The sequence below is a fragment of the Tasmannia lanceolata genome, unplaced genomic scaffold, assembly GCF_043159265.1.
Source record: "Tasmannia lanceolata isolate RefF3 unplaced genomic scaffold, GAP_Taslan_0.1 ptg000023l, whole genome shotgun sequence".
Classification (NCBI taxonomy): Eukaryota; Viridiplantae; Streptophyta; class Magnoliopsida; order Canellales; family Winteraceae; genus Tasmannia; species Tasmannia lanceolata.
In genome coordinates this window covers 7,040,520-7,054,011 of record NW_027518700.1, presented here as the reverse complement: position 1 = coordinate 7,054,011, position 13,492 = coordinate 7,040,520, and the positions used below count along the sequence as shown (strand labels likewise).

Sequence of the window (13,492 nt, the reverse complement as noted above, 5' to 3'; positions counted from 1 at the left end):
TATAAATGGCTGCATTTTCACCTCCTTTTCTTCATCTTTCCCTGAAAATGACAAAGAAAGCTAGGAATAATGCTAAGAAAGAAGGTGGAAATATTATTATTATATTGTTTACTATTATTATGTTTTGAAATTTGACCTTCCATCCAATAATGTGACACACCCATGTGAGGTAAGAGAAGCGGGGTGGCAATATCAATTTTCCCTTCAAATAGCTTTGAATATTGTGCATTCGAGGCTGAAGCCTCATAAAGTCTAAAACTATACTAAAAAGAATACATTAAAGCCATTACCGTTTTGTTTATGGCATTTAAAAATAGGATAATCTGATGATAATCTACTAATTATAACCTGCCTTTTATTAATTAAAACCTGCTAAAAACCAAAGGGTCTTCTCTTTTTAGCTCTTTTGTAGCTCCCTAGATTCCAGATTTTCCAATATTTCATTGGAATAGTGAAGTTGAAGATTAGTAATAAAAGGAAAATTTTGCTCTCTTTTAATTTATGGGGGTCTCCCCTTTCTCCATTAATTACCTTCAGATTTTGTGCTGATTCTTCGTCTGTCTATCTCTTTCATTTTATCTCTTGTGGGTTTGTTATTTTTGTGGGTACTGTTTATGGGTTTTAAGGATAGAGATTGTTGTCGAGGGAGAAGAGGGTTTTGAGTGTTTTTTTTGTATTGTGGTGGGTTTTTTTTTTTCATTTCCTTTTTAGTGCAAAATGACTGTAGATCGGTTTCCTGTTGGTATGAGAGTTCTTGCTGTGGATGATAATCCTACATGTCTGAAATTGTTGGAGAGTCTGCTACGCAAATGCGATTATCATGGTTTGTTGTCTTTCCAATTTTTCATTTTTTTTTCATATATTTTTGAAGGATTGTTTGATGGGGTTGAGTTTCTAATGTATTTATCATGTATCTGTAACAACAAATGTTTTTCTTTAGCACCCACTGTCTTAGTGTTTGTTTTGTAGATGGGTTTTTGATGGCTTATGGATTCCTAATTCCTGTTTTTATTTTCCTAATTTCTAATTCCTGTTTATATATCTTTAATTTCTTTTGAGTTCTTCACTGGTTTTTATCTCAGTTTTTTGTGGGTTTTTCACATCCTTTGTACATAGAGCCATAGACTCAAACCCTTTTCTTTCTTTCCTTTTTTTCCCTTCTAAAAACAAAAGTTTTTCATTTATTTTATATATTTTTGGAGGATTGGGTTGATGGGGTTGAGGTTCTAATGTTTTTATCATGTATATGTGACAACAAATGCTTTTGTTTAGCACCCACTATCTCAGTGTTTGTTTTGTAGATGGGTTTTTAATTGCTTGGGGATTCCTAATTCCTGTTTATATATCTTAATATTTTTTTTTGCAAGTTCTTGAGTGGTTTTTATCTCAGTTTTTTGTGGGTTATTTCACATCCTTTGTTACATAGATCCATAGGCTCAAACCTTTTTCTTTCTTTCTTTTTCCTTTTGTTCCTTCTAAAGCCCTGTTTGGATTACAAAAATTTTCTGCAAAAGTTTGGAATGGAGAAATAGTTCTTAAAATTCGTAATTTGTTTTACACAAGAACACAGATAACTTGAACCAAGATAACTTGAACCAACTCTATTCAGTTTTTATTTAGAGGAACCTTCAATTTATGATGATATCCTTTATATTAACCATAAGAGAAATCATATTATTTCCCTCTAAATTGCAAAAAGAAAAAATTTCTGGAGAAAAAAGTTTTCACCAAAAATGCTTTTCTAGCAACCCAAAGTCCAAACAGGGCCTAAAACAAAAGTTGCAGATGGGTTTTTCTGTATAGCTTTCGATTTGTTTTAATTCTAGTTGAGTATATAAGATGTATTTTGACCTTATTTGACATGGGCTGATGTGGTTTTGCAGTTACAACAACAAATCAGGCAATCAGGGCGTTGGAGCTGTTGAGGGAAAACAAAGACAAATTCGACCTGGTTATTAGTGATGTCCACATGCCAGACATGGATGGTTTTAAGCTTCTGGAACTTGTGGGTCTCGAAATGGACCTACCCGTCATAAGTAAGTCATGGACTACTTGTGAGAGTTTTTCATCTGTTTTCGAAGGAGTTTTTTGTTTGTTATTTTTGTTTTTCACGATTTAATGATTCCCATGTTTTTAAATTCCTGTAATTGAAAGAGAAAATGCACATTTGGTTCTCTGATATGCTCACAGAACAGATTTCAATTATAAGATTTCCTCATTTCCACTTCTTTCAGACAACCTTTGGGATTAAAAATCAGATCTTTCTCATTCTTTTCATTGTTTTGGGTAATTTATTTACGTAGGAAAAATCTTTCTGACTGTAGATTTGAGTCAATTTGATTCATTTGTAGTGTTCTTTCAAAACTATGAGTGGATGTTGACATTTCACTACTTATCACGGGTACATACATTTCACGATCCACAAGCTCCCACACCTGGAAATCTCCAATACCCATTTTAGCAGTTACAGGCTTGCACTTCATCTACTATAAAGGAGGTTTTTCTCGGTTCAATTTTTCCTTGGTGGTTCTTGTGTTTTTTTGAAGTTCTATAATTGAAAGAGAAAATATCAAGAGGCTGACTCTTAAGCTAAGGAGGGGTTTTTGTTGTCTGACACCGTTAATTGGGGCATATGGTATTCCTTTGACATAGCAGTTTTACCCATAGTTTCAAAACTCCCCCATGCCATTGTTGACTTGCCCGAGTTGACTCCTTTTAACCTTGGCCGCGTTCTTTTCCAAGTCCGTATTTTGCCCTACAAAGTCAATTAAATTTCATTTGACTCTCTCAAGTACTCGACCGGTCAACCAAGTACTCGGCGGCGTCAACCGAATACTCGGCCGCGTCAACTAGGATTTGCTTTGGCCGTGTTTTGACCTGCATCTGTGTTTTGAAACACTGGTTTTACCTGTGTCCTCCTCGTATTTCGACTATCTTCTGTTGTATGCTTGTTACTCCTTTGTATCTTTCTTTATTGCTTAATAAATTACTATTATGAATTAATCGAAAACCCTAGGCTTCTTGATGCAGGAGCATCTTGGCAGATCAACGGTCCTCGTCGATTCTTGCCAAGGTTTCAATTTAAAAAAAGTTTGTAAGCAGATTTAGCAAATTTCTAATCCTAGCATTTTTGGCAACCTCAAATGTCCAAGAATATCTAAGATTTTATGTCTAGGAATCTTTTCACAAGAATAGCTCCATTCAAAGAAATCCACACGTCCTTTCTTTAGAATGTTTCTTTTATTGCTATTTATTTCTTGTTTTTAGATATTCTATAATAGCTACTACTTCTTTACATAGGGCTCTATAGTAGGTATCACTTTAGTCAAGGCTTATTCTACATTAGCAATTACTTTAGTCAAGGTCTTGTTGCCTATTTCTTTTTATTTATTACTTCTTGTGCAAGGACTATAAGAAGGAAGGTACGAAATGTAATGGAGATTGGTTTTGATAATTAAACATTGAATGAAAAGTGTTCTTTTCTTTTGGAGAAAGGTGTTATTTTACACTCTTTCTTCGAGTTTCCCTCCAACGTGGATTAGCTTTTGAGCACCACAATTATCTTTTATTATTTTTTTATCGGATCGTCATCGCTGTTATCAATCGCACGCCCATCCGGCATCAATTGGTATCAGAGCTAGGCTCTGCGGGAGTTCTATCTACTGCGGATCCGGGAAGGCGATGGTTCTCTAATCTATGGAGCAATTGCAACTGGGTGAAATTCCTATCTTCTATGGAGATGGTGAGTGCGAGTGCACTGCTTGGATCGAGACTATCGAGGCATATTGCCAGCCATACGGACTGAGCCAGAAAGATTTGATTTGGTATGCCAAGGAGACTATAGCCAATCGCGCAAAATCTTTGTAGATACTCATGAAACAAGGGCGGCGCAAATTGAGAAAACCACCATTCGATAATTGGGAGGAGGTGCGTGGTCGTTTCTTGAAAATGTTTGCACCGGTAACTTAACAACATGCCATAGATTTTCAGGCTAGAAAACTGTACAAGCAAAAAGCCCAAAAGGCCAAGAACTTTGCTAGAAGGAAAGCCGCATGCCTTACAATTCAAAAGACATGGCGAATGTACCGGGTTAAGAAGGAATACCAAAGTCATGTTACTTCCGTCACTATTATTCAAAGTTGGATTCGTCGGAAAATTGTCTGTGACAATTACTTGAGAATCAAATAGGCTACATATGTCATTCAACAAGCCTGGAGGAATCGAATTACTCGGCATCGTTCTTGTGAGCATCAAAATCTACCAATGGAATATCTAAAGATCACCAATAGTAAATTGGAATGTCAAGTAGAAAATTTGACACGCCAATTAAATGAAGAACGGGAGTTGCGCCTCGGAATGAAGCGAGCTTTGCAAGGCCTTAAGTGTAAGTTCGAGGCCTTGAGGGAACGCTTCCAAGAGTCAAAGGGCTACGTAAACGAACGGATCTATCATGTGAAGTTTTCAAGTCGAATCAAGTTTCATCGCCCACCTAAAAGTGCTAGATTAATAGCAAGATGGAAGTATTTGATTCGCTGGAAAGGACTTCAGTTTGAGGTAGGCGCGAGGAGTACTCCCGTTGTAGCCTCCCAGATCTTTGATCCCCAAATCGTCAACAATACCGACATGAACTCGTGATCGAGTTCTTTCCATGAAGGGGAGTCTGATGCAGGAGCATCTTGGCAGATCAACGGTCCTCGTCGATTCTTGCCAAGGTTTCAATTTTAAAATTCTAAGCAGATTTAGCAAATTTCGAATCCTAGCATTTTTTGGCAACCTCAAATGTCTAAGAATATCTAAGATTTTATGTCTAGGAATCTTTTCACAAGAATAGCTCCATTCTAAGAAATCCACATGTCCTTTCTTTAAAATGTTTCCTTTATTGTTATTTATTTCTTGTTTTTAGCTCTGTCTAAAAGGCCGCCGCCCAGGCTGCCTAGGCGCCGCTTAGGCGCTGGGCGCAGAAAAAACGCCCCGCCCAGGCCCTGGGCGTTTAAAAAAGCGGTCTCATCGCCTGGGCGTTTTTGACTTTTTGTTATTATTTAATGTTTAGTGCTTATGCATAAAATGGTTTGGATTGTTATGTATTCAAGTATTTGTATTTTATATAAAAAAATGCAAGATATTATGAAAATATATTAATATCTAAAAAAAAAATGAAAAACGCCTCAAAACGCCTAGGCGCCGCCTGGGCACTGGGAGGTCAGTCAGCCGCCCAGCTCCTCCCAGCACTTTTTAGAACACTGGTTTTTAGATATTCTATAATAGCTACTACTTCTTTACATAGGGCTCTATATTAGGTATCACTTTAGTCAAGGCTTATTCTACATTAGCAATTACTTTAGTCAAGGTCTTGTTGCCTATTTCTTTTTGATTTATTACTTCTTGTGCAAGGACTATAAGAAGGAAGGTACGAATTGTAATGGAGATTGGTTTTGATAATTAAACATTGAATGAAAAGTGTTCTTTTCTTTTGGAGAAAGGTGTTATTTTACACTTCTTTCTTGGAGTTTCCCTCCAACGTGGGTTAGCTTTTGAGCACCACAATTATCTTTTATTATTTTTTTATCGGATCGTCATCGCTGTTATCAATCGCACGCTCATCCGGCGTCACTTTGGTGCAAACCTCGGTCCGCATGTGATTTTCTAGAAAATTTGGAGCAAAAAATTGAGTTCTAATTCAATAAAATCTGCAATATGCATTCCCAAATCAGCATAAACATAACAAGAATAATCAAAATCAGCGAAATATTTTTAAAGAAAATCTATGCTGGAACGATGGCTAATGGATCACATCATGGACAGAATGGAAAAGAAGCAAAAGATGTGGTAAGCAAACATTTTGTACTTTGGTGTGTCCGACATTATGCCAATGTAGCTTTAACCTTGAGGTTTCATCATTGTCTTCACCTTGAAAATCTAAGCTTCCACTTTTTCTTTTCTTTTTTTCCATTTTAGATAATTGATTTGCTGACTGATAAATTGCCACAATATCCCTATATCAATTTGGCTCATTAGTAAATGTGCCCATCAAAATTTAAGGATTCGATTGGTCTCTAGAGAACACAATTACTCAGTTGGATGTTTAACTTGTTACAAAATTATCTATGCAATGCAGTGTTATCTGGAAATAGCGACACCAAAGCCGTGATGAAGGGGATAACTCATGGTGCTTGTGACTATTTGCTAAAGCCCGTTCGCTTTGAGGAGCTCAAGAACATCTGGCAACATGTAATCAGGAGGAGGAAGGTCGAACCCAAATATCACAATAATTCTGGGCATGGTGATGATGGTGAGAATCTGCACCATGGAATGGATGAAGCTGGGCAAAGTGCCATTACAACAGGACCAGCTGATCTTAATGGAAAACTTAGCAAGAAAAGAAAGGATCAAAATGAAGAGGATGATGATGAATTTGACGGAAATGAAGACCCCTCAGCCCAGAAAAAGCCCAGGGTTGTTTGGTCGGTGGATCTGCATCGCAAATTTGTTGCTGCTGTTAATCAATTAGGCATTGACAGTAATTTCTTCTCCTACCATCTATAAGGCTTGGTTACTCATTTATTTGGCTTGCAGTCATGGATTGAAATTTTGGCCGAAATCCGAAATTTCAGGCCAAAATTTTGGATTTTTCCCAGGGCCAACACCAAAAGTACCTGAATCCGAAATTGCCGAAATTTCCAAGATTTCCACCGAAATTGCCGAAATTTCCACCGAAATCTCTTAAAATACCGAAATTATTTTCTAAAATTTTATGTGATTTCGGCCGAAACGAAGTGGCCGAAAGTGACACCGAAACCGGCATTTAAAACCTTGCTTGCAGTTGCGTATGTTGATGTTTTGTGAAGCTATTAATTTCTGAAAATCCATTTCCTTTTTCTTATATTTTTGGGTTTTTTGATGCAGAGGCTGTTCCTAAAAGGATTCTTGATCTTATGAATGTTGAAAGGCTTACCAGAGAAAACGTCGCAAGCCATCTTCAGGCAGGATCCACTCTCAGTTCTTACTTTCATAATGTGAACCTCTGAAATTTTTACACTTGGACTTGTATTTCTTTTTCATTCATTGCCTCATAAGGTGGTTATTTTCTGCAATTGTTGCTTACTATCACAGTGTTGGTTGCAGAAATATAGGCTCTACCTGAAAAGGATAAGTAGTGTGGCAAGTCAACAAGCTAATATTGCTGCCGCTTTAGGAGCTAAAGATCTCCCCTATTTGCCTATGGGTTCATTCGATGGGCTCGGAGATTTTCATGGCATGGCTGGATCAGGTCACCTACCAAAACCCACTTTTACGTCTTTCCAAACAAGTGGGGTGCTTAGTAGGCTAAACAGCCCCGCCAGCTTGGGCTTGCGTGGGCTTTCTTCGTCGGGACTGATCCAACTTAGTCATGTCCAAAACCCGGGCAATTCTATCAATGATCTTGGGAAGTTGCAGCGGGTCAACCAACATGGGAATTTAATTCAGGGAATGCCACATTCATTGAAACTTGATCAATTCCGACATAGCAACTCCAATTCTTGCATTACGGAATTATCTTCTCCCCATGATGACTCAAAGGCCTTTACAATTGCGCAGCAACAACTGACACAGATTGGTGGTTTCCATGATTCTAGAATGGCTAGTGGGGGATTAGGCAATCAATCTTTTGATATTAGTGTTGGGGTTTCTTCACAATTGTCAGATCATGGTCGACATACTGATACCTGGCAAAGTGCTGTTCCGTTAACTGGAAATTCTGCCAATCATTTGCCTAATGGTGCCCCTTTTAGTCACGATGAATTGCCTCTAGATAACTTGAGAGACAATATTTGGTCCATGTCAACACTTAGTGAGATGAATCCACTTGGTGTTTCTCCCAGCGGAGTTAACACATCAGCAGGAAGAGATCCACAGTGCCAAGCTAGCTCAGTTGGTGTTAACATGGGGCTTGGATCAGGAGATTTGAATGAGAACTCAAACTTTTCCAACTTTGGAAGCATAGGCATTGGTGTTAGGCAGAATATGAACTATGTACCAAAGCAAAAGTTGGAGCACCATAAACAAGGCTTTACCCAAAACCCAAATCCCATCTTCAATTCTCCTTTAAACCCTACATTACCTAATCATGCTATTATGGGCTCCATGGGCCAGAATTTGGGACAAAACAATGCAGTCTCTAATAGAAATATGGATATGACTTTCATATGCCAATCCAACCGTGGTGCTCCATTCCAGATGCAGCATTATGAACCTGAGAAGGCAGCTACCGACAATTTGATGAAGTTGAAGGAAGGGTACCTTTTCGAGCATGCTAAGTTGCAGGGAGGGTTCAATCCTACTAATGCTAGTTCCTTTGACGATCTAATGAGTGCCATCATCAAACGGGTAGAGTCTCTCTTTTCGTTTGTTTTGCTTGTTTCTATTTGAGGATATGTCCTTCGATATTTCTTTCTTTCTTTCTCTATAACAATATCAAGAAATTTCCCTAGTCGACTTGGAGCTTAGCCAAATTACCTTGGTTTTGGACTTAACTAGGCATCAATTACATGTGTTTCCGAGTTGTCAACACATTTTTATGAATTTGATGTTAAGTATATAGTAAATACATTTTTTTTATCATCATAACACCTTATTTTACATGACTTGTATGTTCTATATATGTTAAAGTAGAGATTTTATATGATGAGTGGGTGTGCATGCTCTGTCAGGGGCAGCCGCCCGAGATATATGATCCAACAGCAGCCCACTTTTGAAGAGGCTGCTGTTGGATCAAATATCAAGGGCTGCTGCCCCTTACACTTGCATGTCTTCCCACTCATCATATGTTTTTTTTCTCGTTAAAGTATATATCTTTTAGGGGCTGTCTGGATGCAGGGAAAGAAATTTTATCGAAATTATTTTCTCTATGGAATAAAATCATGTGTTTAGTAGGGTTGAAATTTTCCAAAAAACAGTGAAATTTCTTTCTATGATTTCCATAAAATTTCTTTCCATTATTCTTCAACACTTCTCATTACCTTTTTTCTAGAGTGAGCAGAAGAGAATCTGGTGGAGCGACTCCACTTTGCTCCCAGAATTTGTCGCAACTCAGCGCAAATTTCGGCTCGAGAGCCAAACATAAAAGAATCCGGTGGAATGGGGTCGGTGTTGAAGAACACTGTTCTTGGTTTTTTAGGTCTCCGCAACGAAAAAGGCTTCGAGGCACCACCGAAAATGGTTAAAGAATGTAACCTAAATTGCCAAAGCCTTAGAAACTTGGACAAATGGTCCCAAATTTACTCAGTGGTGGGTTTTGTTTAAAATCTACCAAAAGATTTTTTTTGTTTAAAATCTACCAAAAGATCAAATGCATCTAATGACCAAGCTTTTCAACTCTTCAGAAACAATTATCAACCGTTGTAGTTCTAAGTCTTCATGCATCGTTCTTGTATGTTTCAGCAGTGGATTGACTCCTAAATTCGATGAGCTCTTTTCTCTCTTCAAATGGCATCACTCATCATCGTGTCGTACTTTGCATGTGTGGGTGTGTTTAGAATTGAGATATTCAGTTCGAGCTTTAATAAATTTATAAGTTTTTAGAATTTAGATATAGAGTTGGAACTCTCATAATTAATGTTCCATAAATTTATCTCTTATATCCTATGCTCAGGCCATGAACTGACCTTGTTCCTTGGTTGGTGATTTATAATCTCTTATTTCTAACATGGTTTAAAATTTCGACCGAAATCCGAAATTTCGGATAACGGTGGGGACCGAAACCGGAATTTTCCGAAATTCCATTTTTCGCCCTTTACCAAATTTCGGATTTCTGTCCGAAATTTCGGTTTAATGACATTATTTATTAAAAAAAAAAAGTGTTACAAAATTTCGGCCGAAATTTCAAAATTTGGGTCCGGAATTTGGAACCAAATTACCAAATTTCGGCGAAATCCGAAATTTTGGTTTTTGGTGGGGTCCGAAACGGTTACCGAAATCGAAATTTTAAACCTTGATTTCTAATACTTAATAGAAAAATCTACTGAAATAAGATATAAGAGTGTATCTTTTTAGAAAATGTTCTTCAAAGTACATAAGATTTACAATACTATAGGTAGGCACAACATAGAGAGGGTGTTATATCGGCCTTATGACGGGTTTGAAGTTTGAACTGTTAGAAATAGTTTCGGTTTTGGTCTTCATTATAGTATATCTAGGCTTGATTGAGTACAGATGATCTTCTTTCCGAGCCAAGCCTTCACCATTGTCACAAGCACAAGCATTGAGGCGAATTAACTGTATCTTTCTACTTCTTGTAAAGAATTTTACTCAATTCAACTCAACAAAGCCTTTGTCCCAAACTAGTTGGGGTCGGCTAAATGAATCCTTTAGAAAAAATTCATGAAGAAGGTAAAAGGAATCTACTTGGCTCTAATCCTGGTTCTAGTTGGGTTCTTCTACTTCCTTACTTGTAAAGAATTTTAGATCATTGAAAATTTCATAACTATTATAGTCAAGAAAACTCTGGTTAAATCCATCTATCTTTTGACCTAGATCACTCAAAACACAGGTAAAATGTATTTGTTAGAAACAAGTAAAAGGAAATATCCGTGTATACGTAATCAGAAGGGAAAGTGTTTTCCAGACACGAAAAGGGGCGGAGGTGATAGACTTATTTTCTAATACTTAATATTCTCCAATATTTTATGTAAAATGATGCCACCGGGAATATAAAATATAAGAGCTCCAACTGTACATCAACCGATAAACGTGGAGACGTCAACGATGACATTCTGGTACATCTGACCTTTGATAAGACCAGCCAATTTAAGATTTGTTAATATTTCCAATTATACTCCTGGAAGCTCTCCCTTGCTTTCTATACCAATTATTGGTTTTTGGATGTAGACCTGCCAATTTAAGATTTGTTAATAGTTCCAATTTAACTCATCAGTATTCAAAACAACCATTGATGTAATTCGATTGGCTATATCTAGTCTTGTTTTGACTTCATTCTGCAGTCTGTAATAGCCATACCTTTTGTTTTCAGGTGTAAGCATTTTATCAGTTCTTACCTGATTGAGGGGTGAAATAATATTATGGCAGACAATGTTAATAAGGTGCCTGCATATCATAAATATCTATATAATTACTAGACAGCTTTTTATGATGGTGTTTGTGAATGTTGAATAATGGCTATGGTGTACTATTATGGTATTGTCGCCTTCAGTAAATACTTAATTAACCGATAAATTTTATTTCCATGCATGCAAATTGAGGATGATCCCGTCTCTTGAACATCAAAATGGCATGCACTCAGAAACTTATGGAGAGTACATAATATTTCTGATAGGGAAGGCGTTGACAAGAAGAAATCCATGAAATGCACAACAAATAGGAGCATTCATGGCAAGCTTTATGCGAATTTTACTGAACCAATGAACAATGTCCACTGCTTGGGCCCAAAACAACATACTTCAATATTTAAATGTAGCAAATAGTCCACACAGAATGCTGGTTTTTTTTTTTTTTTTTTTCAACACCATAATTTATCTATGCAACTCCTTCTAAACCTGCACACTGGGAGAATGTTCCAATCCTTATAACTCAAAACTTAATATCTAAGTTAATGTATGCTCGTGTTAGTTGAAGGGCCTCTTAGAATACCACCAAAATTGGTCTTTATTTGCAAATAAGATGATTTTAAATAAATCTTATGCACAAATGGGACATTAAGGCTACTTTAGAAGTCATTAACTATATACATATAAAACTATCTATGACCATTATTTGCATATAAAATTATATACAAACACCTCTAAGAATCAATCCAAATAACTTTCAGGGGCATCCAAAGAGACCCGGAAGTCTCTTAATAACATGTGCTGCTAATTCGATTAACATATAGTTATTCAATATAACCATATGCACTTTACTATATCATTTTTTGAGTTATCTAATAACATGATTCTTGTTATACAGGAGCGAGACGAAGTTGCACTGTTGGATGGGGACATTGGGTGTGATGCTTATCCGCTTGGAACATGTATGTAAGGAATTTGTACAAGTAAGTTGTGTTGCTGCTGGCGTGAACTCTGCCTCGAAGAGTTTGTACCCATCATGTGTTCTCTCTGTTTATCTATTTGTATCCTGTATGTTAAATCCTTTCCTCCCATTCCTGTTGCTTGCTTGTTTGCATGATTCTCTCTAAATCTTTCTCCCACCGGAGAAATGTAGTACAAATCAACAACCTTGAAAAGGTTGTTGGCTCCCATTTTTATTGCCATTTGATGATATCTGGTATTTTATCTTAAATAATGACTGCAAGTAGCTATTATTTTATGATCTGCACACACACATACCATCCCTGTCTTCACATGACTTCATGATTTTTCCCAGGTGCAAACACATATGTTCATTCTTTTCAGGAAAATAACAAAGGGGTTATTCTGCATTCAATAATCTTATTTCAGTCTCTGGCTTTCAGATTGATGGATTTTTCTTTGTTTCGTTTTACACTTTTTTAAATCTCTCTCATAATTGTAATTTGGGGTTGTGAATGTATTGAGAGTTGGACTTCTGCAATAAAAATAGAATAATTATGATCTGGCTGATGATCTGATTTTTCTTATTTGCTAAATAAGAAGTGTTTGTTTAGTCATAGATATGTTGTTATCAATGCCAAGTTGGCCATTGATATCAGGAATTTCTTTTTTTTTAGGAAGGTTTGATGGAAGATGTTTCTGATAATCTGGACTGAAAAGGGAGGGTTTTTGGTTAGCTGGATAGATACAAGTGATAGAAATGATCTAGACTGGGCGTTTGGCATCATTTTTTCATTGCATTTTCATAATCCATATCAGTAAGAAGACAAGCATTTCATTAGTATCAATGATGTGGGAATTTTCAGAACTGATTTTCCTTTTTTCAGTTAGAATTTATTCTTGTTCTTACCGGATGCCCAGAAGGTGGGATGATAACATTCTTCAACACTGAAAATTGCCAGCCCCATTTTTGAAGTGATTTACTGTGAGAATCCAGTATATTATAAGCTTACATTTCCTTCAGTGGATTTGATTGAATTAATTGATCATTTTGTTCTTGGTTGTGTGCTTATGTGTACATGATGCTTTTTTAATCACAATTTATACTATGCCCCATTGATTGTAAGTGATAATTTTGGAATAGTATTTTCAAGTCTTGATAACTATTGAACTACAATAGGCCATATAATAATTTATATTCTATAAACTATGGTTCTATCTATTCAATGGGAAAACTTGTGTGGCCCCCAATTTTATTTTAAACTTTAAAAATGTAAAGTTTTCTTTAGCTATTCAATTATGTCTATACTATCTAATCCAAATGAAATTATAAAATAAATTGGAACTTGGGTTGTCATGTGCAGAGACCTTAGATTTTTAAACACCTTTGTTTTTATTTTATGTGATTTAAACTATGGTTCTATTCTTATGTGACTTAAACACATCTAAATAAAATAAAAATAAAAAAGAAGGTTCACATAGGAGGAGTCCCC

At 36.5% G+C, this 13,492-nt stretch overlaps 1 protein-coding gene across 7 annotated transcripts; it reads left to right on the top strand.

Annotated features, from left to right (window-relative positions):
- Positions 1-276: 276 nt before the first annotated feature.
- LOC143855704 (two-component response regulator ORR24-like) lies at positions 277-13,061 on the top strand. Of its 7 annotated transcripts, none has more exons than XR_013238068.1 (8): positions 277-823; positions 1,884-2,036; positions 6,116-6,517; positions 6,904-7,013; positions 7,123-8,364; positions 11,006-11,075; positions 11,938-12,022; positions 12,677-13,061. XR_013238068.1 is itself a non-coding variant. In XM_077365780.1 (7 exons), exons 1-6 carry the CDS (start codon positions 718-720, stop codon positions 12,007-12,009), a joined length of 2,085 nt encoding a protein of 694 aa, XP_077221895.1. In that variant the 5' UTR covers positions 277-717; the 3' UTR covers positions 12,010-12,022; positions 12,677-13,061. The 7 variants fall into 7 exon arrangements, 4 of the variants coding, with proteins under 4 accessions (XP_077221895.1, XP_077221894.1, XP_077221893.1 ...); XR_013238067.1 differs by lacking the exon at positions 12,677-13,061 and adding an exon at positions 12,355-12,562; XR_013238066.1 differs by lacking the exon at positions 12,677-13,061 and having other exon boundaries at positions 11,938-12,297.
- The last annotated feature ends 431 nt before the right edge of the window (positions 13,062-13,492 follow it).

What these genes read in the sequence shown, in the direction of transcription:
- LOC143855704 (XM_077365780.1), top strand. Translation starts at nt 718, where the DNA reads ATGACTGTAGATCGGTTTCCTGTTGGTATGAGAGTTCTTGCTGTGGAT. An exon ending in ACGCAAATGCGATTATCATG is followed by an intron (nt 824 to 1,883) that starts GTTTGTTGTCTT and finishes GTGGTTTTGCAG; the next exon opens with TTACAACAACAAATCAGGCA. An exon ending in AATGGACCTACCCGTCATAA is followed by an intron (nt 2,037 to 6,115) that starts GTAAGTCATGGA and finishes TATGCAATGCAG; the next exon opens with TGTTATCTGGAAATAGCGAC.